The sequence below is a fragment of the Octopus sinensis genome, linkage group LG4 (assembly GCF_006345805.1).
Source record: "Octopus sinensis linkage group LG4, ASM634580v1, whole genome shotgun sequence".
Classification (NCBI taxonomy): domain Eukaryota; kingdom Metazoa; phylum Mollusca; class Cephalopoda; order Octopoda; family Octopodidae; genus Octopus; species Octopus sinensis.
The window spans coordinates 72,603,463-72,630,128 of NC_043000.1; the positions used below are offsets into that span (position 1 = coordinate 72,603,463).

General features: G+C 38.3%; 1 protein-coding gene across 1 annotated transcript in view; it reads right to left on the bottom strand.

Annotated features, from left to right (window-relative positions):
- The window catches only part of LOC115210712 (major facilitator superfamily domain-containing protein 6-like), a 107,536-nt gene that overhangs the window by 54,169 nt on the left and 26,701 nt on the right, over positions 1 to 26,666 (bottom strand). The window contains exon 2 of the mRNA XM_029779407.2: positions 4,694 to 4,801. Within this exon, the coding sequence (XP_029635267.1) occupies positions 4,694 to 4,801 (108 nt within the window). The remainder of the gene's footprint in view (positions 1 to 4,693; positions 4,802 to 26,666) is intronic.

Here is a 26,666-nt window from a genome sequence, read left to right on the forward strand (position 1 = left end):
GCATCACACCACCCGCAAGCTTTCACAACTCCCAAACAGAAAGATCTCTTTCAATTTTGCGGAATTGCTTTCGCCTGATTTTTCAAACATGATGGCCCTGCGAGTAGTACTTCTACGGACAACAACATCATATTTGTTGTAACTTTGCATTGAACTTCGCCCTGAATACACAAGATTAATCTTTCCACTTGTCCAGGTTCACCACAACGTATACAGCTGCTTTAAACCAATATGGCCACTGGCCCTAAAACATGTCTCATCCACTATCTTCGTACAATGTGTTTCAGAACTATTCTTACAAAACTTAAATATTTCTCTTCTCTACAGGAATATATTCTAAGCTTTAGAATCACGCAATAGTGTGTTCTATTCTCAAGAACGGTAGCACTTCTAACACTGCCACTTATCATCCTATCGCACGCGTTCCCCGTATCTCAAGGTGATGGAGACAACCATTAACTATAAACTTCTTCAACGCCTTGAATATTCTCTCTTATTAAATGTCTAACAGTTCGGCTTTAGCAAAGCCAGATTACTAGAAACCTACTCTCTTACGTTACTTACCAGTGAGATTTGGAGTATTTTACCTGGCACTCCAAATATTTGGAGAAAACAGTTGTTGCACACATTAGTAAAGCATTTGTTCGCGTCTGGCACGTGAATCTCCAACTAAAATCGCCTTCTTGTCGGCTCCATCTATCTCTCGTGTATTGTACTGGTATCTTCCTGTCAGATTGTAGCCTTGTGACATGTGTTGATGGAGCTGTTTTTTTTTACTCATATTCTATGAACCTTTGAAAGACCAAAAGTTCTGTTATATCTCCCACACACTTCTTCCAATACGTCAGCGACCTATCATATCCAATAGCATCTACTCTTACGCAGATAATACCGCCTTCCGCTCTTTCTTAATTTTCCGCACCCAAGGGTCATGAACAGGCATCTTAGACACCTTGCGCCAAAGCTACACTGTCTTCAAGACTACTGGAAACTTACTCCAATGGGGAATATGCACAAAGATACAATAACAAAACATATCAAGAAACATTGCACTCACCTCCTAAACATGAACAACTAGAATCTTTAATGTCATTCCATATGCTAGGCTTCACTATTAATGGGGAATCTCTCCTAGCAGTGACACATAGTTAAACTGTATCAAAAAAGGCGGTCCTTCTTCAAGGCCTAAAGAACACTCCTGCACATCAGCTTTTAGAAGCTTTAAAGTAATGCCCGCAATGGAGTACCACTCGCTCAGCGGAAGAGAGTGGTGTTGCTAAAAGCACTCACATATCCTAGACCACATGTAAAGAATGACCAGTCGTCTGATTAACATGAAATCGCTCGTCAACAAACACTAACCTCTGTTCAACCTTGTACTGTCTCCTTTGTCTTCTTTTAAAACCGTAGAGTTTATCTTCCAAACTGTATCTCTGTCACCACCATTCAGGCATTCGCATTTTCTTTCATTAACCATATTGTGACCTCTCTAACTTAAACTCAGTATTAACCGCTATACATAATACTTCCCTTTCAGAATAGTTGCCCTTGGTTTTCGCGCAACTGTTGACTTAGAACCGTTCAAAAGAGTATTAGCCACATCGTCTCACAAGTTTCAGAGGACCTGTGAAGGCCACAACGACAGCTTCTTTCTCCAGACAATCCTCCCCCACCTAAAAAACAATTGTTATTTTCTCTGCTCTTGCCGAGAAGTACTTATTTCAAAGATCAATCAAGTAATAAAGCTCGTTAATAAATACAGAACATTCATAGTTTCAGTTGTATCTTGTACTAATACAGGTTATCTATACTTTGTAACAAAATCTTTATGCTTTTGTTCTTGGTCAGTATTATTTTCTAATTGCATATACCTAAGATGTATAGGAATGGCTTTTATTCACTTCAGATTTTGCTTTTCCAATCTCGGTAATAATATTTTGAAGTTTACTTACTTTTTCAAAACGTCCTAGATAAATTCGGTGCTGAGTATTTGGTAGAGAATTTACAAGAATTTACAAGAATTTTCAGAAACTTTCCAATGTGCATGTACAGAGATCTTCAAGCCCACCTGTTCAGTTGAGTTCTAACTGTCAAATTGTCTGTCAATAATCATCAGTTAGGGTGCCAAGAGACTATAAACATCTGGCAAATGCATTTTACTCTTTGTTTGTGGTTAAATTTTTAAGACAATGGAAAAGTACTCAATGGTGTCACTCGCTAAAATATGTGAAACCTATAAGGCTTATATTAGTACGAAAAACAGTATCTCGTTTCACTAACAAGCATTGCGAAACAACTCTAGCATGGAAGATGCTTACTTGTTTGCTTGAATAAGTGTCATTTTATATAACAGAAAAATTTAGACTCTTTAAATGTTTAAATTTGATTTTTGAATTCTAACGTTATAGAAAAAATATACCATACCTTAACATAAGTCATGGTTAAAATACATCCATTTTTAAAAAATCCTTTTTACTCTATTCTTTTCTTCAGCAGGGAAGAATAACCATGAAGTTCGCTATGGCAATAATTCAACGGGAACCCACTAAACTACACAAGCAATTGTTACTTCTGATAACAGATCCTTCCAAAAGTCGAACTAAGAAGTATGTTTTTACTCTCAAGTGTCCGAACCTTCCATCACTTATCGCCTCGGTACTACATCACCCTGATGTCACCGCACTTTACTCTGCCGGAGAAAGCAGTAAGACGGAACAAGAAGATTGTGTTATGGAGACAGGTTACAATTTCAGAGGTGCAGTTTTGGAAAGAAAGTCATATTTCCGCAATCAAAAGAAACTCAACGACTTTATCATAATTTTTGGTTTAACAAATGCCAATGCCGAGGTTTTGCTGAACGTGTACGCATGAGAGTGTGGAGATGTAGTAATTTATCTGAGTGACATTCAAAATTATACTCTGTAACAGAACATTAAGTATTATTTTTTTCATCATCTATTACTTGCCATTCTTACTCAAAATTGAAAGTTAGGCTACTAATGCGAGATCGATTAACAATTGTATTCAGCACTGGACTCTGTAACTTTTTCATACCCTATTACAAGGCAATATAGAACTGCTCAAAATATTCCCACACTTACTGGTTACTATTTTTATTTAAATGTGATTTTACTTGGTGAACTGATAAGGAAACAATACAGTAACATTGAGATTCTTTCCAATAAAGAAATATTATTTGTTAAATTTATTTTCCCGTGCAAAATTTGCCTTCTAGTGTTGTACAGTGTATGACATATATCTTTCTCATACAAAAAAGTGCTTAATATATATGATTTTCAGTGTTTGAAAATCTGATCTCCATATCCTTTGTATTTATAAGTTGGAAAATTTCAAGAGTCATCAACTTATGCAACGCCGATAGCTTTATAGCCAATAAAAAAGCGATTCATCTATGTAAAAGACAATTGTCTTCATAAAATTAAAACCTATTATGAACCTATTATTATAAATGATTATTTATTTATGTAACTGGATAACCGTTTGTAATACTTGCAAGAAAAAGATTTAAATCTATGTAGTAATGATTCTATTAATAGATAAGCGTAAGGCGGCGAGCTGGCAGAAACGTTAGCACGTTAAGTATCATTTGCGTACTGGAGTCGATCTAATCGACTGGCTTCCTCCCCCAAAATTTCGGGCCTTGTGCCCAGAGTAGAAAAGAATCGTTAGCACGCCGGGCGAAATGCGTAGCCGTATTTCGTCTGCCGTTACGTTCTGAGTTCAAATTCCGCCGAGGAAAGCGATAACGAAACAATTGCATTCCCGTGACTGAAGAAAAAGATTTTTTTAAATAGTTTGAGAGTAGAGTTTGAAAATAATTGGAAATTAAAAATAGACTTATCTGTATAACATGTGGTAAAAAAAGAGAAATAAGTACTTTAATAAGATAGCTCCCGATTAGACACAGTGCATCAATAGTTAGGTTTGACAGACAGGTTTAAAAACTCCCTCTTTTTTTGCATTTTCTAATGTTCCACAACGTTTTAACTACTTAAATTTATTTGTATTTATTTGTTTTAATTACATAGAAGTTTTCCATTTTTTCAAACCCCAAGATCGAAGAGCAGTTCTCATAGATTTTACAGGTATTCTTAGATAGGTGAGATTGAGGCAGATAATGTTTAATTAAAGCATTTTGATTCTTGAATGTAAAACGTGAACAAAATCAAGTTCCAGATGAGATGGCGGAAGAAGTAGATGCATCAGATAAGTACACACCTTGGTAGTTTGCGGTGCAATAACCATTTTAGTAACGGTTGTTACTCATTGACACGTTGCTCTCAACATTGTTTTGTTTACAGCCATTTTAAAGAAATTGATACATATAGAATTCAATTTTAACATCCACTACAGGAAAGTTACCAAGTACATCTTAAATCTAGGATGAGTCTACTTTTTAAACAAGTTGGTAAACTAAAAATACATATTCATTCACATAGATTGATGTTGTTCGACAATAGGTGGCAGTCACATAATGACTGCAATGATTACTGATAATTTCGTTTATTTTCTGGGACACAATGTTTTAAAAGCGTTGTTTGGTAGAAATGAGTCATTTACTAATTAATGGATTTTGATACTTTAAGAGCGTCATTGCTTAAAATTACATTAATGATAAACTGTTAAAAATAACTTTATCTCAGATGAAAGTAGTCAAAATCAAGTTGCTTACCTTGAATAAATTCGAAAGGTAAAACCCACCAAGGGCTACTGAGTAATGAAATATACAGAAACCGAATGATGTTGCCAAGTAGCCCAGCATAAAGAACTTTCACGTGACCTGCAAATAAATTAATTTTATTATTTATTTTCAATTGAAAATTAGATAATGCTTTTAACATAGGCATCAAACAAAACCACATATTTTGCGAGAAGGGTATTGTCGAATGATTTCAACCTCACGATTTGAATGGTACTTCAAACCGTCATGATTAAATCAAAAAATCAGAAAAATGTTACTGAGATTTAAACTTTAATCAATTTTACCTAATCAGAAAACAGGATTTGGAAGCTGGCACTTTTTGTATGCTAGCTGTCTATCACAAAGTGAAATCAAAATCATTACGAGGAGGAATTTTTATTAAATAAAAGAAAGCAAAGCAAAGCATGACGACAACCAATGTTGTAAGAACTTTTGAAGTTTTAATAAGTTTTAATGAATAAAGTCGAACAAACGTAAATAATCCTCAACGAAGTTGTTTTGCGAAAAATTGCACAAATCTTTCCTGATCAAGAGGCCTATCTGTCGGGAAAGGCATGATCTGACATGGAATAAACAAAAATTTATATAAGACATTCTATTGAAAAAATTGCCCGGCAACGATGGGCTATTCAGCTAGTAAATATATAAATGAGAATTAAAACTAACCAACATATATGAGAATCAAAACTAACCAACATTGAACTCTGTTCTGTTGTGTTAGGTAGATGAGACTGGAAATCAGTGTCATCCCGAATGAAACTTGCTATTTAGGTACCTAGTCGTTTCGGAATGATTTCAACAGAATTGCTCAGGTAATGAGCAGGACATACCTGATCACCTATGATAGGTCTAAGTTACAGATCTTTTGGTTGTAATAATGTTACGTATTCACCACCTTGTTGCATTACTGCATTTGTGTTTTCTTTCACTTATGTATCTTTGGTAAGCCTTAAAAGTTACTGGGTTTTGGTTCAAAATTGGTAATGTAGTCACTTTCATTTATAGTGAGTTATATTTTGAAACCAGATTACTGAGCTGCTTCATAATGTGGTGATCCATATTTGTAGGTGCTTCAAAATATATTGTATTTTCAACAGATCTGCAGCTAAATTTTGGTAATATTCGGCATCCACTATGATAATAGCACAACCTTTATCAACTTATTTGATAACTATTGTACCATCATTTTGAATTCGTTTTGGTAATATTTGATGTGGCACTACTAATTCAATTTGGTAATACTACTAAGTAATTTGTTGCAGTGGGAATTTGGAAAGGATGTCACTGTAATGATCCAGATGAGTATTTCTTCCTTTTGGTGGGGTGAATGTTGATTTGTTCCTTATCAGAGATTCTTCAACCTCATTATTTTTATCGATGAAAAACCCCCGATGGTAATTTTTGAGGTATCCTCCTTTGATTCTTAATAGTTGAATGTTGGTGTAGATTTTAGTTCTTTTGTCACAGGTTGAAGCTCATGGTTTCTAAATTCTTTTTTGAGAAATTAATAATTTTAGAATCTATCCGTTCAATAGTTTCAGAACTCTTTTCTCCTGATTTTTTCTACCTCTTTACAGTATTTCTTGTCCTGACTCTAAACACAAATTGTTCTTTGTTTAATATTTCCATTATTGTAAACTTTTGCTACATAAACTGTTTTGGTCGTAGTGTTTATCTTTATTTTACTGTGTTCTCTCTTATATTTCTGGTTTTCTAACACCCTATTTAACTACTTGGAAAAACAATTTCACTTCTGGATCTAGAGACTTTTCACCCAGTTCCATACAGGTGATCTTGAAAACGATCTCCTGGTTTTTATTTCTCGAGTATTTAAATTTATAATTTTGTCAGAGGAATATGTGTTTTTAGATATACGTTGGTTACATGTATTAGCGTTTTGTGTAAATGACGAATTCGTGTGATACTTTGTAACAGATTCACGGGAAGACGATTGTTTCTGTCGCCACTTGATTTGGTGCATGTTACATTGATTAAGGTGTTTCCTTATATTTCGTTGTGATGGGGAGTTTTTACTGTAATTTACTGCAAATTCGTCGAGAAATCGTTGTTTTCATTGTTATAAAAGCCTGGATTTATTTTCTTTTGGAATATTTCAAATCTATATTATTCGCATTTTCTCAGCTGCACGATCAATCTGCATTTTCAATACTTCATTGAGAATTTTTTGACTATCGATAGCTTTGAAACGAAATTGTTTGCATTGGTCAATAGAAATAGCTGTTCTGAATTTTGTGACAGTGAACGCTCATCTAAGTTTTGTATCCTCTTCCGGTTCTCCGACAATTTCTTTAATTAGGTATTTATAAGAAAGTATGGGTACGGTTAATGTAATCCGAGTTGAATATATTTAGGAAATTTCTCTCAATCGTATGCCTTTTAGAAATTTTATTTTCGAATATTGAGACGTTTTCTCCATTTAGTACACATCTGGTTTTCTTTTTCGATATACCTCTGTTTCTAAATTACAAGTTAAATTTAAATTTTCTATTGTACCAATAAATTTTCTATTGTGGCTCTTTTTACACCGCTAATAGAATTTCAAGTAGATTCTGAATTTAGATACCCCCTAGTAAAACAAATGCTCATGTGTCCATCATCCAAGTAACTTGGCTAGCAAATCATTAGTATTCCTTCCGATTCTGCTGATTTTGTTCGTTGTGTACCAAACATGATGACGTGTGCACAATAGAAATATAAATCCGGTGTTTATAGTAAAACTTCAACAAGTAGAATAGCACTTGATCAGTAAGAGAGTAAAGATGATGTTATAATAAAAACCACAAGTCTTGTTACATACAGCTGCACAGGGTTTCCTGATCGAAACATTAATGTATTTCACTGTTTTTTCAAGCTGAGATTAAGACCGTCTGTCAGTTGCCTTTTGAACAGAGAACGTTTAAACAAGAGGTGCTGATAAGGAAGAAGACAAGAAGAAAAACACAAGGAAGATAACCAAATTTACAATTAATCAATGTGAAGCAGACGTAAACAAGATGTTAATGGTGAACGATATGTCCAGTGACCTATATTTAAATTCCGGCAAGATGTATTTCTTAAAATATGGACATACAGTAAAAAATATCGTTCCTGGAATTTATGTAGCCGTTGGAGGCTCTCAAGCTCTTTAAGGGATATAGTTTTTCAAGAAAACATACCGAACATACTTTGGACCCGTTAATATAGGGTCTGGTTTTGGAAAAGATTTTCCATTTGATGTCGAAATTGGTTCCTTCGTCTTCAAGTTTTCAGACTAAGCCGAAAAGATCGTTATTAAATCACTGTAAGAAAAGGTCTTCTTATATATGTTGTTTTCTTTCACATTTGCGGAAATAATTTTATGGTTATTGGCTGATGAAGTCATTCAGGATAGTGGAATTTATAATTCAATGCTTTAAGTCCACGCTTTAAAGTTATGCATTTCCGTAAAGATATACTTTTCTACTCTAGGCCCGAAATTTTGGGGGAGGAGGCCAGTCGATTAGATTGACCCCAGTACGCAACTGGTACTTAATTTATTGACCCCGAAAGGATGAAAGGCAAAGTCGACCTCGGTGGAATTTGAACTCAGAACGTAAAGACAGACGAAATACCACTAAGCATTTTACCCAGTATGCTAACGTTTCTGCCAGCTCGCCGCCTTTCCGTAAAGATATAGTTAATGTGATGTGTACTTCTTACATTGTCAAAATATCTAATTCTGCGTCTCAGGTTTTGATATTTTCCTGTAATATTGATATCTACCTACATCACTTATGTTGGATAACTTTCCTATCATGCTCTCTGGCGGTATCTTCTAAGTTTTATTTTATAGTGACAAAACCTGTATAAGACATGTTTCTGTTTTATATAACGAACAGACATACTTCCAAATCCTTTCTGATAACACTTGAATAAATGGGCATGTATGTATGTATGCATGTATGTATGTACGTATGTATCATGTATGCATACACGTATGCATGCATGTATGTACGTACGTAGTATGTACGTATGTTTGTATATATGTATTATATGCTTAAATGTACGCAATCAACTGGTACGCATGTAACGTCAAAAGGCTCAGATCTTATTGATCTTCAATGGTTCTAATATTCACTTAGAGTTTGCTACTAAGGTTCTTCAGTTTTATAGAACTGCAGCAATTTAAAGCTTTATACATCCATATCATGTAGCCCAGTGCATCTATAACAATAAACATAAATGATCCAGGTTAAAATTTAAAACTATAGGTTTCGCAATAATTTTCGTAAATACAATAATTTCGTAAAATATACAAATTTTCGCCTTGAAGTTGGTCTCTGCCAAAATCCAAGCTTACATTTCTCTATCATAGAATAATATCATATCTGATTTTGGTGTTTTCATTGAAATGGGTCGGTTGCCTTGCTTTACCTACTCCTTTCCTCATTACTGATGACCGGAGGCCATGGATACAAGCACCATTTCTCTCCAACGATTCTGAATGGAAGTCGTCCATTCAAAGTATTCCTGGTTTCATCCTTCATGCCAAAAATCCTCTTTCTGTTACCACTTCCCGAGAACTGACATTTTTTGTTTGGTAGTAAGTCTAGTTGGACAGCGTCGTTTGCGCTTAGAGTCCAACTTTCACAGTACAGCAGGCCAAACTAATGCTTCAGGAAATTTAATCTGTCTTTCCAGAATGTATTCATGTCTTTTTAAGTATAATCTTGCTACCCCAAATCGTGCTTTTATATTAAAAATTTCAAAATATTACATTTCAAAATATTGGACACATTCTATTTCTGTTGCCTTTCGGGTATGCTCATCAAAAAATACTTCCTCCAAATAGTAACGAATTCAAGGGAAGGTAGATACTTGGGGTCGGTGATTTTTTGTGTTATAACTTTCATAGCAGAATCGATATATTATATACTTGCATAATGATTTGAATCTCTCTCCGCTATCTTTAAGAGCGAAATTATATTCGTATTGATGGAATGTACTGTAGCTAAAACATTCCAACAATGGTTCCATCTATCCTTAAATGTCCAATAAGTTCATCTATACCTTTATGATGTGAGAGCAAATCCTACTGAGGTCAGCTTTGCCTTTCATTCGTCCCAAGTAATATAATGTTTACAGAAATATTTATTAAATCGACTCGTTCATTCCCAAATATTGATGGCTTTCTGCTTGTTAGAACTCAATATTACTCCCATATTCTAACTTTATATACCTCCCTGTTCAGCTTCGTTGATGGTTATATACACTTGCCTGACCTTCATATGTATGAATGTAAGTGTATGAATGTAAGTGTATGTATGTATGTATGTATGTATGTATGGATGGATGGATGGATGGATGGATGGATGGATGGATGGATGGATGGATGGATGGATGGATGGATGGATGGGGGATGTACATCTGATGTATGTACATTGTTTTCTGTGCTTGAATAGAGCTTTAGGATATATGATTGGCTACATATACGGCAGCAATGTTGTAAAGTTATCAATAAGAATTTCCGTCTTTGTTTAATCTTTCATCCTTTCCGTCTTTATATAACCTTTCATCCTTCAAATTTTAAGTCTGGCGGATTTTTTAATAGCTTAATATTGTGGTCATCAGGAGTGTATGAATAATGAAGGTACGTTCTTTCTGGCAGACTCTAAGTTCACCTATATTTTAACCCGAGTTTGGCATCTGATTTTCAAAACATATTTTTCTTTCGTTGGTCCAAACAACAATATTAGATCAATGTTATTTTAATTTGTACGCTGTTTTATTTTTACTTCATCTTTATTTTTTGTTACTTGTTTCTTTCTCACTTTATTCCAGATTGACCAGGTTTCTATATCATGTGTCATATGAGAGTAGTATCTAGACGACAGTCTAATACAGATGGAATAATGTGGTGAATGTCTTCGGTCTTGTTTTGCAAAGTCTACATTATTTGCCAACTGATGATTTCTACTTATTGTGCTGCCGGTACCTCATGGTAGATTTCTTGCTCGTGGAAGTCATCTTCAAGATATTATACAAACTTATCGGTTCTCCATACCAGGCTTTTTGTGTGGTTCATAAATTCGATGGTCAGAGTTTTTCCTTACTTGAAAGTACTGTGTACAATTTTGTTTTTATTCAAATTCACTGTTGATTAGGACCTTCCAATGTTCCTTGAAATGAAATATCCATCAGCTTTTATTTTCATGTCTCCTCTCTTGTTTATTAACTATCAAAACGATGCTGTTAGTTTCGTGGTGGAAAACTTGAGCAGGATAGTTACTGACTTTTTTTCTTTGATTGAATCGTTGCTTCAGTGTTTCAATCCAGGTCTCATACAATTTTAACATGGCAGAGTTTCGCATGATGTTGAGGACAAGCGTAGAAAATATAATCTTTCTACATCCCTGTTGCCGATATACTGAGCAGTTTTCTAGATTTTATGTCATCTCATTAAATATAGGTAATATGAAAGGTACTGAGCAACATGCTTATTGTAGCTGGAAATTGATATAACCATACTTGCTTTACCTCTTCAAATATTAATTTCCTGTGCTTTCTGTAGTTATTCCATCATGCCTAACATTCTCATCATATCCCAGATATTTCTAGAAATATCTGAGATATTCTCACTCAAATATAATGACTATGATGTCGAGCCGTTATTTTTTTTAAGTGGGGTAAACGGAGTAAGCGGTATGAAATGGAGATCCCTTCTAAAGAGAGAACAGATTCAGAGAGAGATCAAAGTAGATAGAGAAAGAGGGTTGGCGAAGGAAGATGAGTGGAATGATGAAGGGGTGATACTGGTGATGGTGGTAGGCTGGGAGGAGATAGAGAAGGAGGAAGGAATACGTGGGATATTATCAGTGGTAGGAGTGGGGAGAGTGGGCAAGAGTGTAGGAGAGTAGGCAGTTGTGGATGGGTTGGAGCAAGAAGAAGGCGTATTTTTGTGAGATTAGATTCAATGGTGACATGCCTGAGGCGGTCGGAATTGGTATGGAGGATGGATTCGATGGAGGAGGCAGAGTAGGAGGTAGGGTGAAAGAGGAGACAAAACCCTTTGGAAGTGAGGTTAAAGTAAGGGCAGTGATTAAGGAAGGAAATATGGCCCCGGGGGTTTTATGCGTGTATGAAGATGTGCAGGAAAAGGTTGAAAGATAATTAGATATGAAATATAATGTTTGTTTTAGTCGGTGGTCTAGATAGAGAAGAAATGATTTAAGATCATGCATGCTGAGGGAATGAAAAGCAGAAGGTAAAGAGCAAAAGGAAAGTTAGTAAAGTTCGAGAAGTCTTGGTGGATTGGTCTGGTATAAATCAGCTACAGTGCACAGTAAGATCCAGGAAGATTGTAATCTAAGTAGAGTAACTGTGGTAGTCTAAATAGAGTTCCAGTGGTCATCCGGGTAAAATTAAATGGTAAGACGGTCCTTGAGAGGTGGAAAACGACAGTTTTCATCAACTAAATTCACTCATTCGCTCACAAGGTATTAGTCATCCTGGAGCTATAGTAATGGGACCGAACCTGAAACCATATGACTACAAAGAGATTTTCTTAACCACACTTGGTATTGTGTCAAATTTTTCTACTAGGTTAGAGGTTAGCCGAATACATCAGCCCAAATACTTGACTGCACTGTATTTTATATCGACCCCGAAAGGATGTAAAGCAAAGTTGATCTTGGTTGTATTTGAACTCAGAACGTAAAGAACGGAATAAATGTCAGATCATAAATTGAACTAGAGATAAACATTCATGCCACTTAGACACACAATAGAATGAATGCTGCGTAAGGGGAGGGGTCGATTATAATATTCTGTTTGTTCCTGCGTTCCTGCCTGTTTCATCCGTGTGTTATACTTACGTCATCAAGGGAAGTCATAATTTGAACGTAAAAGTATATAGATAGACGGGAGGAAGGGAAGAGAGGAAGACAGAGGAATAAACGAAGCGGCAATAGTTGAACCAGTGAAATAAAAAAAGAGAGAAGGTTTGTATTATTAGAGAGAGTGAGGAGAAGGGAGATGGCCTATATTATTATGCATTTCTGTGTTAAAAACGTAGGCACAATAGAAATGTTTGATACAATGAAACAGTGTTATGAAGATCTATAAATGTACGCTTTAAAACAGGGATGGGGGAACTTTTTAATGCAGCGGGCAAAAATTTCCAAAGAAAGAGGTCCGCGAGTGGATCACAAGTTCTAACTCTTATATCTGAATAGACCTTGTATATATCTATGTACAATACGATATACATTAATAAAGATAGGTTTAACACATTAAATTAAAGCGTACCATCTTCATTAACACCGCCACTGAATTTAGGACATTTATATTAATTATGAGGTATTCTATATTTTTCAGCTAAGGTGTACTTGATTCTCAAGGGGGTGGTACAAACCTAGCAGTATGTGTGTAAAAACTAACACTTCCTTTTTCCGAGCTGAGATTCGAAACCGAATCTAAGGATTCTTTCTCGTCTGATCCACCATTGACCAAAGAGATGCGAAAGAAGTTTCTTTGACCTGTCAAAAAGTGATAGATAGATTTCCCTTCGACTGGCGCTGTGTCATTTAAAGTTCATGTGGACGGGAGGCGACCTACATAGGTAGAAATTATTCCTGTGGTATGTCTGTCCTTCTAGCTGTCAGGACCATTATAAATACAGTGAGATATATGTATATATATATGTACATATATATATATATATATATACATACATATGTATTTATATATATATATATATATACATATATATGTGTGTGTTTGTGTGTGTGTGTGTGTGTGTGTGTGTGTGTGTGTGTGTGTGTCTCTGTGTCTCTGTGTCTCTGTGTGTACATATATACATATAGATCGCTAGCCACTACACATTCTTTATTTTCTCTCCTTGTTTATTTCTGTGAAGGAGCGCAGGCTCGAAACGTGGCGCACTGGCCAGGTAGCCAGCTTGCCCGATGGCAAGTGGGTCCCTGCGTCATTAGAATCCATATATGGGAGTCTGTTAGTATCTAAGAGACCCATCCCCTCAAGGTTGGAAGGATGCATTAAATATTTAAGCCTGTTTGTAGTGAGTTGATAAGAATACTTCTAACAAAACTGAAAAAAAAAATAAATGATAGCCTTGTAGTTGCGTGTAGGCCGCCTGTTCTCCTGATAAGCAATATCTTTAGACCACTGGATATATATATATATAATTTTTAAAATAGGATAAAATCTTTATAAGAATTTCTCAAGTAGTCAGCGTGAAAAACCTCATAAGAGAAAAAAAACCCCAATTATGGTATAAATCTCTTATTATAAAAGGCAGATTTTATCTGCCTCCCTTTGGGAGTTATACAAATCTACAATATAGGATTTCTTCAATTACAATTTACCTAGCATTTTTAAGAGTACAATGCATCGCGTCATGCCAGGTCCAGTTTCTAAAATTTAAACTCCAATTAAGCAAAATTTACAGAAAACTCACATTCTGGTGTGTGTGTCAAATACTTTTCTTAGTCTGGTTTACACCACACGCAAACGCACACACACAGTGGGCAACGAATAAAATGAAAGTAAATAGCGACAGAGTGATTTGAGGAAGGCTAAACTGAAAGTATTCTGTCTATGACGCTGATAGATACATGAGTAAAATGTATGGGAAGCTAAGAGCTAAGAGTGAGTGAAAATGTTCTTGGAAGAGAGTAAATAGCGAGAGAGAGAGTGATTTGAGGAAAACTTTACATTAAATAACCGTAGTGGCTTGTGTTAGTAATAAAGTAAACATACACTCATACATACATACATACATACATACATACATACATACACACACACACACATACACACACACATACATACACACACATACATACATACACACATACATACATACATACATATACATACATACATACATACATACATACATATACATACATACACACACACATACACACACACACAGTATTGAAGCTTGAGAACAATCAGATACATTTGCAACACATCTGTTGAAAATATTATTGTTCACACACATACATATAAATATATACATACAGACAGACGGACAGATAGACACACACACACACACACACACACACACACACATGATCCAGCATGACCACAACCTCAAGGCTGAAACATATAAAAGAATAACAGAATATAAATGTGTGCAAAGTACAAGAAATATTAATGTAGTATATGGGGATTGGACAATAAGCGTAAGGCAGTGTCAATGGTGGTTCCAGAAATCCCGAGCCATAAACTACAGCCTAGAAGACGAGCCTCATCCTGAAAGATCTGTAGAACTCGACAAGGACATCCTGAAAACCCTGTTGGAACAAAATATCATCGTAACTGTTGAGGAACTAGCAGAGAAGCTTGGATTTGGTCATTCAACCATTCATTGACACCTGTGTGCTATCGGAAAAGTCAGCAAATTGGGTCAATGGGTTCCTCACGAACTTTCCGAGTCTAATTGTATGCAGAGAGTGAATGTATGCTTTTCTTTGCTGTCACATCTCACCACTACTGCGCTATGTATATCTATATATATAAAACTGTAGTTGTGTGAGTGTCTGTCCCCTTCGATTTAGATTCCTAACTACTCCCACATTTTGCGGTGCAGTTTAACCAAATTCGGGTAGCTTATAGTCGTGATTCATATCGAGCCCGTCTGAATATTAGCGCGCGTCTACGATGAGTCTACGATTTTTAAAATAATTTAACATCATTTTTTATTCCATTTTAATGCATAATTTTTCGTGTGTCGATGGCGGCGGAGTTGGCGTCCATGCTCACACCTGCACCTGTGGGGAAGGGAGTGTAAGGAAATCAACGTCGTAATGCGTTGTCAAGGAGACCAGTGTTCTTTTAGAACAACGACTTCATGGCTTGAAGACACCAAAACAGAAATGGCTAAGAAAGCGTCTACATGAGTCTACGATTTAAAAAAAAATTTACCATCGTTTTTTTTTCCATTTTAATGCATTTTTTCGCTATTATATAAGGGAAGTAACTCTCTAAAAATGTCTACGATGAGTCAACGATTTTTTAAAAAATTTACCATCATATTTTTTCCATTTTTAATGCATTTTTTGCTATTTTTTGGCTATAACTCTCTAAAAATGCTTATATAGTTATTTCCCTTACAAACCCGAGCAACGCCGGGCGATACTGCTAGTATAATATAATCTCTATATACATAAACGGCAAAATGCCTGTGCTTGTCCTTTATACAAATCCACAATTTTTCAGTTAGAGGGCTCACATTTTCTATGATCATTCAAAACCATCCAAGGGTGGTCGTGCACATCTTTACATTTCCCCAGTCACCCTGCAAAGCCATTAGAAAATCAATAGAAGTGACTTTTTTGTGAATTTTCTACCCAAAACCCAATCAAAATGCCTGAAACTTGATACGCCAATTGAATGCCAGCTATCTGTATGTGACTGGTCGGAGATTTTGACAGTACTCGCATGTATGTGCGCACGCACGCAGCAGTATATGCATGCACTAGCACTATGACCAGGCGTTGCTGGGTCATAGTGCTAGTATGATATAATATAATATAATATATATACTCTTTTACTCTTTTACTCTTTTACTTGTTTCAGTCATTTGACTGCGGCCATGCTGGAGCACCGCCTTTAGTCGAGCAAATCGACCCTGGGACCTATTTTTTGTAAGCCCAGTACTTATTCTATCGGTCTCTTTTGCCGTACCGCTAAGTGACGGGGACGTGAACACAATAGTATCGGTTGTCAAGCAATGCTAGGGGGACAAACACAGACACACAAACACATACGCACACACTTATATATTTATATATACATATATACGACGGGCTTCTTTCAGTTTCCGTCTACCAAATCCACTCACAAGGCATTGGTCGGCCCGGGGCTATAGCAGAAGACACTTGCCCAAGATGCCACGCAGTGGGACTGAACCCGGAACCATGTGGTTGGTTAGCAAGCTACTTACCACACAGCCACTCCTGCGCCTATATATATATATCTGCACCAGTTAAGCAGCCAACATAGAACCGCATATTTAGCATGAACGACCCAACACAGTAGAACTCGCAGAACATAAACAGACACGACCGAATGACCATCGTACACACAGACACAAAACATCATCACATCGACATAGTATTTCCCCTGTTTATTTTCTTCTTCGCCAACTCGGAGCAAGTTGGTAATCTCATGTAGCAGATTTCCTTGTGTCTACACCACGTAAATGCAAGTGTCGATTAAATGAATTATTTAAACCACAATCCGATGCTTTCCCATTGTTTTACATTGATGTCGTCCACTTACCTATTTCATCTGCTACCTCAACATCTTTTGCTACACCATCCCACTACATTTGGTGACTCCAACGAAGAATGACAGCCTTCAAATCACACATAACTAAATCAGAACTGGAAAATTGCTGCGATTAATCGTCACACAATGGCTCTACAAGAACACAACCCAGTGGCGAACGCATCCATGGTCGCACGATCTTGCATTATGGTTTCACCATATCGAGACCCAATTTTCTTTACGGCTCACCTTATGCACGTGATCGGTTCCCTGTCGCCAGTGATCATCAACGTTGTCCGAGATCTTATTAAGGTACCACCCAGTTCTGTGTCATACGACACATTCAAAATCACCTGATCAACAGGACTTCAAAGTTCCCAACAAAAGCGACTTCACCAGCTCCTTACATCGGAAGAATTAGGAGATAGAACGCTTTCCCAGCTCCTACGAAGAATGACGCAGCTTCTTTTCTCGCCGAAAAGATTTTTAAGCAACTTTTTCTCCAGCGTCTTCCCCCCCACACACACACACACACACCTAACACACAGGTATTCCTCGCTTCCACACGAGAATCCATAGCGGAGCTGACAAAATCGCCGAAGTACCACATAGATATTCAACTGTATCGACTGTGACTCCAGCCGTTTCCCCTACAAATCCTTTCCTTTCCGCGACCAGTGCTTCCGAAATGTCGGACTTGCGCTCATTGGTGACGCAGCAGGCATCGCAGATACAGGCCCTGACAACACATTATACAAGCCCTATCGCTTGGTACCCCGCATCGAAGTAACAGTCGATCGCGTCGATTTCCTAGACGGTCCAGAAGCCCGAGTGCTTCCCGTAATTCGCAGGAAATTTGTTGGTACCACCGAAAATTTGGAACATGGACGCAGAAATGCACGATTCTATGTTCATTTTCAGCATCCCGTTCGGGAAAGACACAGCCAGGAATTGAAAGCGACGGAAGTTCCTAGCTCTCACCCACAAAGTCGCCTGTTTTTCATTTGCGATGGTGTAATAGGCATGCGTTTCCTTGTTGACACCGGCGCAGAAGTCAGCATAATCCCTGTTTCCTGCACTTCAGAAAAGAGACACCAGTCTGTTTTCAGGCAGTCAACCACTCACCAATTCCAACCTATGGTGAACAGTCCTTAACACTAAACTTAGGACTACGCCGCACTTTCCTGTGGGTATTCGTCATCGCTAAACTGCCGACTCCTGACTTAGGCGCCCTGTCTTATGAGCCGATTTACTTCATCGTTTCAGCCTCCTGGTAGATATCAATCACAGAAGACTTGTCGATAGCAACACTCAGCTCACTGTGTGCGGTATAGCTGCTCGTATGGCCACGGTCAGCCCAACCATTTTGCAAACAACGCAACAACCCGTCACAGTGCTATCCTTAAAGAATACCCGGACGTCGTTCGACCAGTATTCCGTAGTCAGCCTATTAAGCAAGAAGTCACCCACGGTGGATAATGTCATGTAGCGGATTTTCTGATGTCTACAACACGTAAATGCAAGTGTCGATTAAATGAATTATTTAAACCACAATCCGATGCTTTCCCATTGTTTTACTTTGATGTCGTCCACTTACCTATTTCATCTGCTACCTCAACATCTTTTGCTACACCATCCCACTACATGTGTTTTATAGTGAAAACAAAATTTCCATTCAAATGGCACTTACTGGACGATTTTCTATTCGAGTCTAACCGTTTTAAGTCGTAGTGGGAACGTGATCTATGTCGCAAATAGGCATACAAATATTGTATAAATTTTATAATTGAAACATTTACTGTATTTTGGACATATGAGTATATCAGCTTGTGGGTGCAATAAAATGGGCTTGCGGGGACAATAAAACGGGCTTGCAGGCGCAATAAAACGGGCTTGCTACAGATATATCAATAGTTATGCAAATAGTTGGACAACGGAAAGTGTTGTTTATTTATGTATTTTTTATTTTTTTAAATACCCTCTCCTAACGTATGTGCTTTTTTGCAATTAGAGAGAGAGAAAGAGCGAGAAAGATGGAGTGACAGTGTGTGCTGACTGAAAGGAATTCCGGGGTAGAAAACAGTTACATAATTTTAAACGTCGTATACTAGAATATTGTGACAATGTTTAGTTATTGTTACAAGTAATATTCGACCGTTTCTATATCTTCAATCCGACAATGTATCTATGTGAATTGATAGATTCAGTGATGGCTAGAAGATGGAAAGATGGATGACGAGATAGAGCGACACAGTTAAATAAAAGTAAAATAACCAAAGCAAATAACAGTTGGTGTTACTTGTACCATTCGGAGCACAAAGGCTAGAGCCATCTTGGGGCACCACAATTCTTTCTTTTTTTTAGATATTTGGTTTAAATGTTTGTATTATTAGAGCAGGCAGATACATACATCGACAGAAATATATGTAGAATATGATAGATAGATAGATAGATAGATAGATAGATAGATAGATAGATAGATAGATAGTAGATGGATAGACAGACAGATTGATAGATTGATTGATTGATTGATTGATTGAGTGAGTGAGTGAGTGAGTGAGTGAGTGAGTGAGTGAGTGATTGGTTGGTTGATTGGTTGGTTGGTTGGTTGGTTGGTTGATTGATTGATTGTTTGCCCCTTCAATGCAGCTTGTGTAAATTTTTACATCTCAAGAATCAAATGCTTCAGAAAAATATACAATTTCATCATATAATTTTCAAAATAACCATGTAATTTCCACTAGTACTGCTAATATTAATTTATTGCAAAAGTAAAAAATAAAAACCCATCATACTCGAAATAGGAATAATACTTCGATAACAGTAACGAACTGATAGTGATGATATCAATCCTTTCTACTATAGGCACAGAGCATGAATTTTTTTGACTGATACTTATTTTATGGACCGCGAAAGGATGAGACACAATGTCGATATCAGCAAAATTTGAATTCAGAATGCACGTAAAGACGGACGAAATGCTGCTAACTATTTTGTCAACTCGCTGCATTATTTTATTCTTTTATTCTTATATTTGTTTCAGTCATTTGACTGCTACCATGCTGGAGCACCGCCTTTAGTCGAACAAACCGACCCGAGAAGTTGTTCTTTGTAAACCTAGTACTTATTCTATCGGTGTATTTTGCTGAACTGCTAAGTTACGGGGACGTAAACACACCAACATCGGTTGTCAAGCGATGGTGGGGACAAACACAGACACACAGATACACAGGTACATACATACATACATACACGCATGCATACATGCATATATATATATATATATATATATATATATACGACGGGCGTCTTTCAGTTTTTGTCTATCAAATCTACTCACAAGGCTTTGGTCGGCCCGAGGTAGTAGAAGACACTTTCCCAAGGTGCCACGAAGTGGGACTGTACCCGGAAACATGTGGTTGGGAAGAAATCTTCTTACCACACAGCTGCGGGCTGGACATAGACATAATGTTATAGAAAATGTTAATAGAAAAAGAAAGAAATCAAAAGAAAGTCACAACAAAAAGGAAAGAAGAAAAAAAGAAAACAGTTCAATAAAAAGAAAGTCACAAAAAAGACAGAAGGAAAGAAAACAACAGTTCAAAAAAACACAGCAAGCAAAATATCTGGCCACGTGGTAATCCAGGCATATTTGGTAATCCAACTTGAACCCAGAACGCCACAACTAGAATACAGCTTCCACAAAAATTGGTAATAAGTTTTTGTATCTTCGGTGAATTGTCACAATTATTTGAAAAAAACTATTCACTTAAAGTGAACAAATTTCTGGAAGCGACATACGCCCCCAAAACAACAATTCTCACAGTTAGGTGAGAAAATCTATTCACTTAACTGCAGGCAGACCAGGGCGCAGAATCTAGTGAGGACTTCTTGTTTGTACAAAAATAATTACGGCAAACAACAAACTCCCAGTTGACCAAAAAAAAACAAGTCTTACTAAGGTAAGATACAGCAACTTTTTAACAATTTTTGTGGAAGCTGTATTCTAGTTGTGGCGTTCTGGGTTCAAGTTGGATTACCAAATAATCCTGGATTACCGCGTGGCCAGTTATGCTTCTTTTTTCATCTATATTTCACCAGCTGTATGCCAGCGTGGCTACTTCTTTCAGTGGTACGAACAACACTGACAACGAATGCATGTGCAGTGGGAAGCAAGCTTCTTACCACACAGCCACTCCTGTGCCTATAGTAAGGTGGCAAGCATTAATAATAATAATAATAATAATAATAATAATAATAGTAATAATAATAATAGTCATGACGAAGAGCGCGATTCGATTGTAATAGATATTTTATTGGTTGAACGATATTTCGATGGTAAGTCTGTCTTTGTCAAGTTCAAAATAAGAAGTGTTAAAAATTCAAAATTATAGAAATTTAAAAGTAAATTATGAACGAGAGCAACCAGCATCCACACGGTGATGGAGTGACATCATCAGTCATTAAGTTCGAATTTTATAACAGGCGAAAAGAAACAGAAAAAAGAAGACAGAAAGAAAGAGAAAAGAAAAAAGAGAAAAAGATTATTTAATCAAAGTTTTGTATAAATTTGATGATATTCTCCTACCATTTTAATCACTCCTCCAGGGCGTGATGTTTCTCTGGAAAAGACCAGCTAATTGATCACTATCGACGCCCAGAGTTTCCCCCGAGGACGTCGTCGCACTTGCTCGCTACTAATCCTCTCTAGAACTCCATTGTGGAACTTCCGCCGATCACATTGCCCGACTTTTAGAAGACTGTGAGTGCTCGCCGACACTCCAGGTTCCAAGTGCTCTTTTTTGGTCTACTATTGATCCAGGACTGTTGCTCCGTCAATGAGACTAGCAGCGGAAAAGCCTGACTGACAAACGGCAACCTTACTCGCTCACCTTTAAGAAAACGCTGGAGATGTCTCAGGCTCAGCGCATGCCTGCGCATCATTAGCTACAGCATGCCCAGTCCTCCACTTAGCGGTTGTTGACAGCAGATGAACCGTCTCAGAAACGGAACGCATCCCTTCCACAGAAAGCGGAAGAGCAAGTGCTCCAGCTTGATCATCCACAAAGCAGGACAAGGGACGACGGTTAGGCGGTAGTGGATGACGAAAGTGATGTACGCATTCTCCACCGCCGCTTGACCTTTCAGGAAGAGCTTCCTCTCTGCCCATTTCTGGGTGAGACTGTCCACCCCGCTCATCACTTCAAAACCAGTTCTTGTCCACCTGGAGATCCAGACGAAACCAAACCCCGAGCAATTTAACCGGTTCTTCCTTATAGCGTCCTACAACGCTGTCGTTGGCATGAACCAAATGTCGAGCTACAGGCCCATCGACTTGTCCTGCTTAATTTTGCTCCTGTCAACGCTTCTTCTTTAAGGCAATGTCGATCACCATTCGGCCTTCCACGACAACTCTTAGTTCGACCCCGTTGAGTAGCTGTATACGGTCTGGGAGATTTTCGATGTTATTTTATTTTACATGAAGCGGGGTCTCTATGTTCGTCCTGGACCAGTTCTCTCTGCTGCTTCGCTGACATCTAGAAGTGTACCCTGTTCTTCTAATACCACACAGGCCACAATCCACCAAATGTTGACGCCAGGCAGAACGCCCGATATCCGTAGCCTGACAGTTCTTCTTGACAGATATGTCGAGTACAGGACACACTCCTCACTCCAGTGAGGCGTCACTGAACACTTTCGCGCGAAGTTCTCACTTTTGAAGAGGACCTTGATGGTGGCAAACTGTCTTCTTCTCTGCATGTGGGCCACATCCTCCAAGATGTCCTTCAAGGCCTTCTCCACCTGAGTTACTCGGTTCGGTTCTTCTGCTCTTTCGGAATACACTCCTATAATACACAGTTCTTTTTTTTTTCTAGTTCTTGAATTATTTTCGGAGGCACAAGTACTGCTGCCTTATTTCCCTCATATTTAATAATTTTTTGGCTTCAGCCAGTTCTTGGATTTTTCCATCCAGGGCTAGCGAAAATATTTCCTTTTTGGTGCTAGCCACGTCGGAAAAACTTTTGCTATTGTTGATGTTGTTGCCGCCGCCGCTGCTCGTCTCATGGTCTTCAATGGGAGTTTTCGTTTGAGGGAGGTCTGGTGAGCGGCACGGTTCTCCAACTCAATGCTCCAATGATAGAACTTGCTGACGCCATCTTGCATGCTTGTTTTCTCTTCTTCAAACTAGATGGGTGTTTTATGAAGGCAAAATATTGTCCCTTACTAGGTAAAAACAACCACAGAACCCCAGCCAAGAGATTCCTGGTGTTCTTAACAATGAGTTTAAACAAAAACGTAGAGCACAAAACGATAACAAATAGATGAAAACAATAATTATAACAGAAACTCAGGCAGCGTCTTTGAAAACGTGTTTACAACTCCGCAGCAAATATAATAATTATTATTATTATATTTGCTGCGGAGTTGTAAATACGTTTTCGAATAATAATGATAATAAATATTTCTTTTATTTGCCACCAGGGTGAAGGATGAGGGGGACAATACAAAGACAGACATAATGTGTGGGGGTTTACATATAATGAAATGGAAAAGAAGAAGTATACACAGTATACATTAAAAAAAGTGAAGTATACATAGTATACAGCAATAAGGAAAAAAATTGTGATTGGGGACCCCTGATGATAGAGGAACCTCACCATCCAAGATCACCCAGAATACCACGGACAAATACCTTTTCCAACTCCTTTCCTCCGACTCACAAGTCTACACTGAGAGTGGTACCATCCACTCTTGCCAGTTTCGCAACTTTCACCCACCTTTTCATAAATTCACTCGAGGACAGCACCTCCCACTCCACCCTCACTTCCCTTTTCAAGTGAAGCTTGAAACAGTCGATAAGGGCTTTAGCAAAGAGAAATGTTTCTGTCCTCATTCAGCTTCGTCCACAGGAAAACTGCCTTGCCTGCCCGATTAAAGGAAGTGGACGGGGCAATCATCACTATGGACTCGGACGATAGACGGATCCGTCCCACACGCGACAGTAGGTGTTTGACATAACTCCACAAATCAGCAGTTACCGGACAATGAACGAGAGCATGCAAAACGGTTTCGTCGCTCAACGCGCACCTCGGACAAGCCAGTCTGACAGCCCATCCGTGCCTGTAGAGTTTATTTCGAACTGGTAGCGCCCCGCGGTAGCACTGTCAAGCCAAAGACATTTGGAAATTATCTATAATAGTCACCGACCGAAAAATCCTTCGGAACAGACTTGCCAGTTCATCTTCGTCAACGCCCAGTCTCCCCTAGGACGTCGTTGCACTTTGCCCGCCACTAATCTTTTATAAATAGCTAAAGTGGTACATCCACCGAGCCTTTGCCTGACTGCTAGAGAACAGTGAATGCCTGATGACATTCTAAGTGCCAGGTGCCCAGTATTTGTCTATCCTTCACCCAGGATTCCATCTCAGTCAAAGAGACGAGTTGCAGAAATATACGACTCACAAACGGAACTCACACACGTTCACCTTCTACAAATCGTTGCAGGTGTAGCGCAACCTGTGCACATGTCTGCGAATCAAAAGCCACGGCATGCTAACAACAGAAGGAGCTAACAACATTCCGACCGCACGACCATTGGAACACGTCCCTTCCACAAGAACATGAACAAGAGACGCTCCCACTTGATCAAGCAATAACTGTGGCAAGGCAGGCCCTTCGGACGATAAATGATAACGGAGGGGATGTAGGCATTCGTCACCTCTGCCCGACCTTTCAAGGACAGCTTCCTCTCAGCCCATTTCTGGGTAAGACTGGCCACCCTGTTCGTCACATCATCCCAATTCTTATCCACCTGAAGGTCGGGACCAAACCAGATCCCGAGCAGTTTAACTGGTCCGTCAGTCCAGCGTCCGATGACGCCGTCTGACAGCATCGACCTGCCTCTCCAGGTGCCCAGTCGCAAGCCCACCAACTTCTCGGCATTGATTTTAGCCTCCGCAACCAACTCATATTCTACTAGAATGGAACCGACCGCCCCAGTTCGAGTCCCAGTTCGAAAGGAATGCCCCTCAATTATTCCATCTTTCGCAGCAGTGGCTTGACAGCCAACACATACAGAAGAGGTGACAGCGGGCAGCCCTGACGGAGTGAGTGCGATGACTATTTACTTTGACCACTGAGCAGGTACCGCTGTGCATTACAGCAATCCAGCCTTTGAAAACGGGACCGAAACTGGCCGCTTTAAGGACGGCTTCCAAGTAGCGATGGTCAACCGTAACGAATGCTTTTGATTGGTCCAAATCGATTAGGGCCTCACCAAAACCAGCTTTAGTCCCAGCCCGCTCTATGATGTATCTTATAAGGTGAAGATTGTCGTGGATAGACATGTTCGTAATTGCCCAACTAGCCAACTTTTTTGCTAACATCTTGGCCAAAATCTTAAACTCTGTTTAGCAGAGTTATGAGCCGAAAATTCCCTAGTATGTCCCCACTGTCAGCGTCCTTCTTCAACAGTTTCACCACACCCCGACTAACAGCACTGGATATTCTCCCGTTCTGTTGCCAGTCGCGGTAAACGTCTGCCAAGAGCTCGCCAAACAAATCTGGCATAAATATATAGAATTAATAGGGCATACCATCTAAACCTGGCGATTTGCGACGTGCAATCGCTCTTCGCCTCTCATATTTCTATGGCCGTTATCGCAACTTTCGTATTTCGCCTCCAAGAAATGATCAAGAGCCATTCTTGCGGCCAACACGTCAGTCGCGTTGCCTTTACTAATCGTCTCTTCTAGCTTGTTAACTAGTTCTCCTAATCTGTTTCTTTTTTTCTATTGCTAACTCTTTGCTAAACGATATTCAGCTCAAACCATAGAAGAACCTAAAGGAAAAGATAATAATAGTGCTACCAATAAGGAAGGGATGACTGGCACCTGCTACTTAAGTGATTTAAGTTAGGAAGATGAGAAAATTTTAGATGAGTTTCAGGAAGTAAGAAAAAGATTGCCAGCATTAAAGGTACCAACAGAAGGAAGCTGTTAGAAATGACTAGGAAAGTTGATTTTTTTTATCAGTAGGATAGCTACTAAGTTCTGGAGTGATATTTGGGTTAAGCCAGTCAATTATAATGGAGATGCAGTATGGTTAAAGAAAGTGAGGGAAGAAATAGTCAGTGAGAAGCAGCCAGATCTAAGATTAACAAGTGCATTGATGAGTAAAGTATCAGGTAAAATGCTGAATTGAAAGGGCCCAGGACCAGATTTAGTTCAAGGGTACTGGTTAAAGAAATTTAGATTACATGGAAAGCTGAGGGAACAATTTCAGGTTAAAGAAACCGGTATGAATGGACGAAACCTGAAAGTATTTGGTAAAATCCGCCTTGCTCTTAAGGATATAATTTCAGCTAATGATGTTCATATTACATATCTCAACCACCTGTACTATGCACGTAATACAAAAACTAATACAACCGCAGACTCAAACCAAACGCAATAACAAAACATACTGATGCAATACAATATTCCCCAAGGGGAAAAAAAGGGAAAATGAAACACCACCACCCCACCTACCAACATAAAAGTGCAGCAAGTGATGTAATAGAAAGTTACTTGAAACTATCAGATGTCGAAAAATAATAGTGGTGATGGCGATGGTAACAAATGTTGCCTTACCTTAAGATTTGAACAGATGGATAGAGAAGATA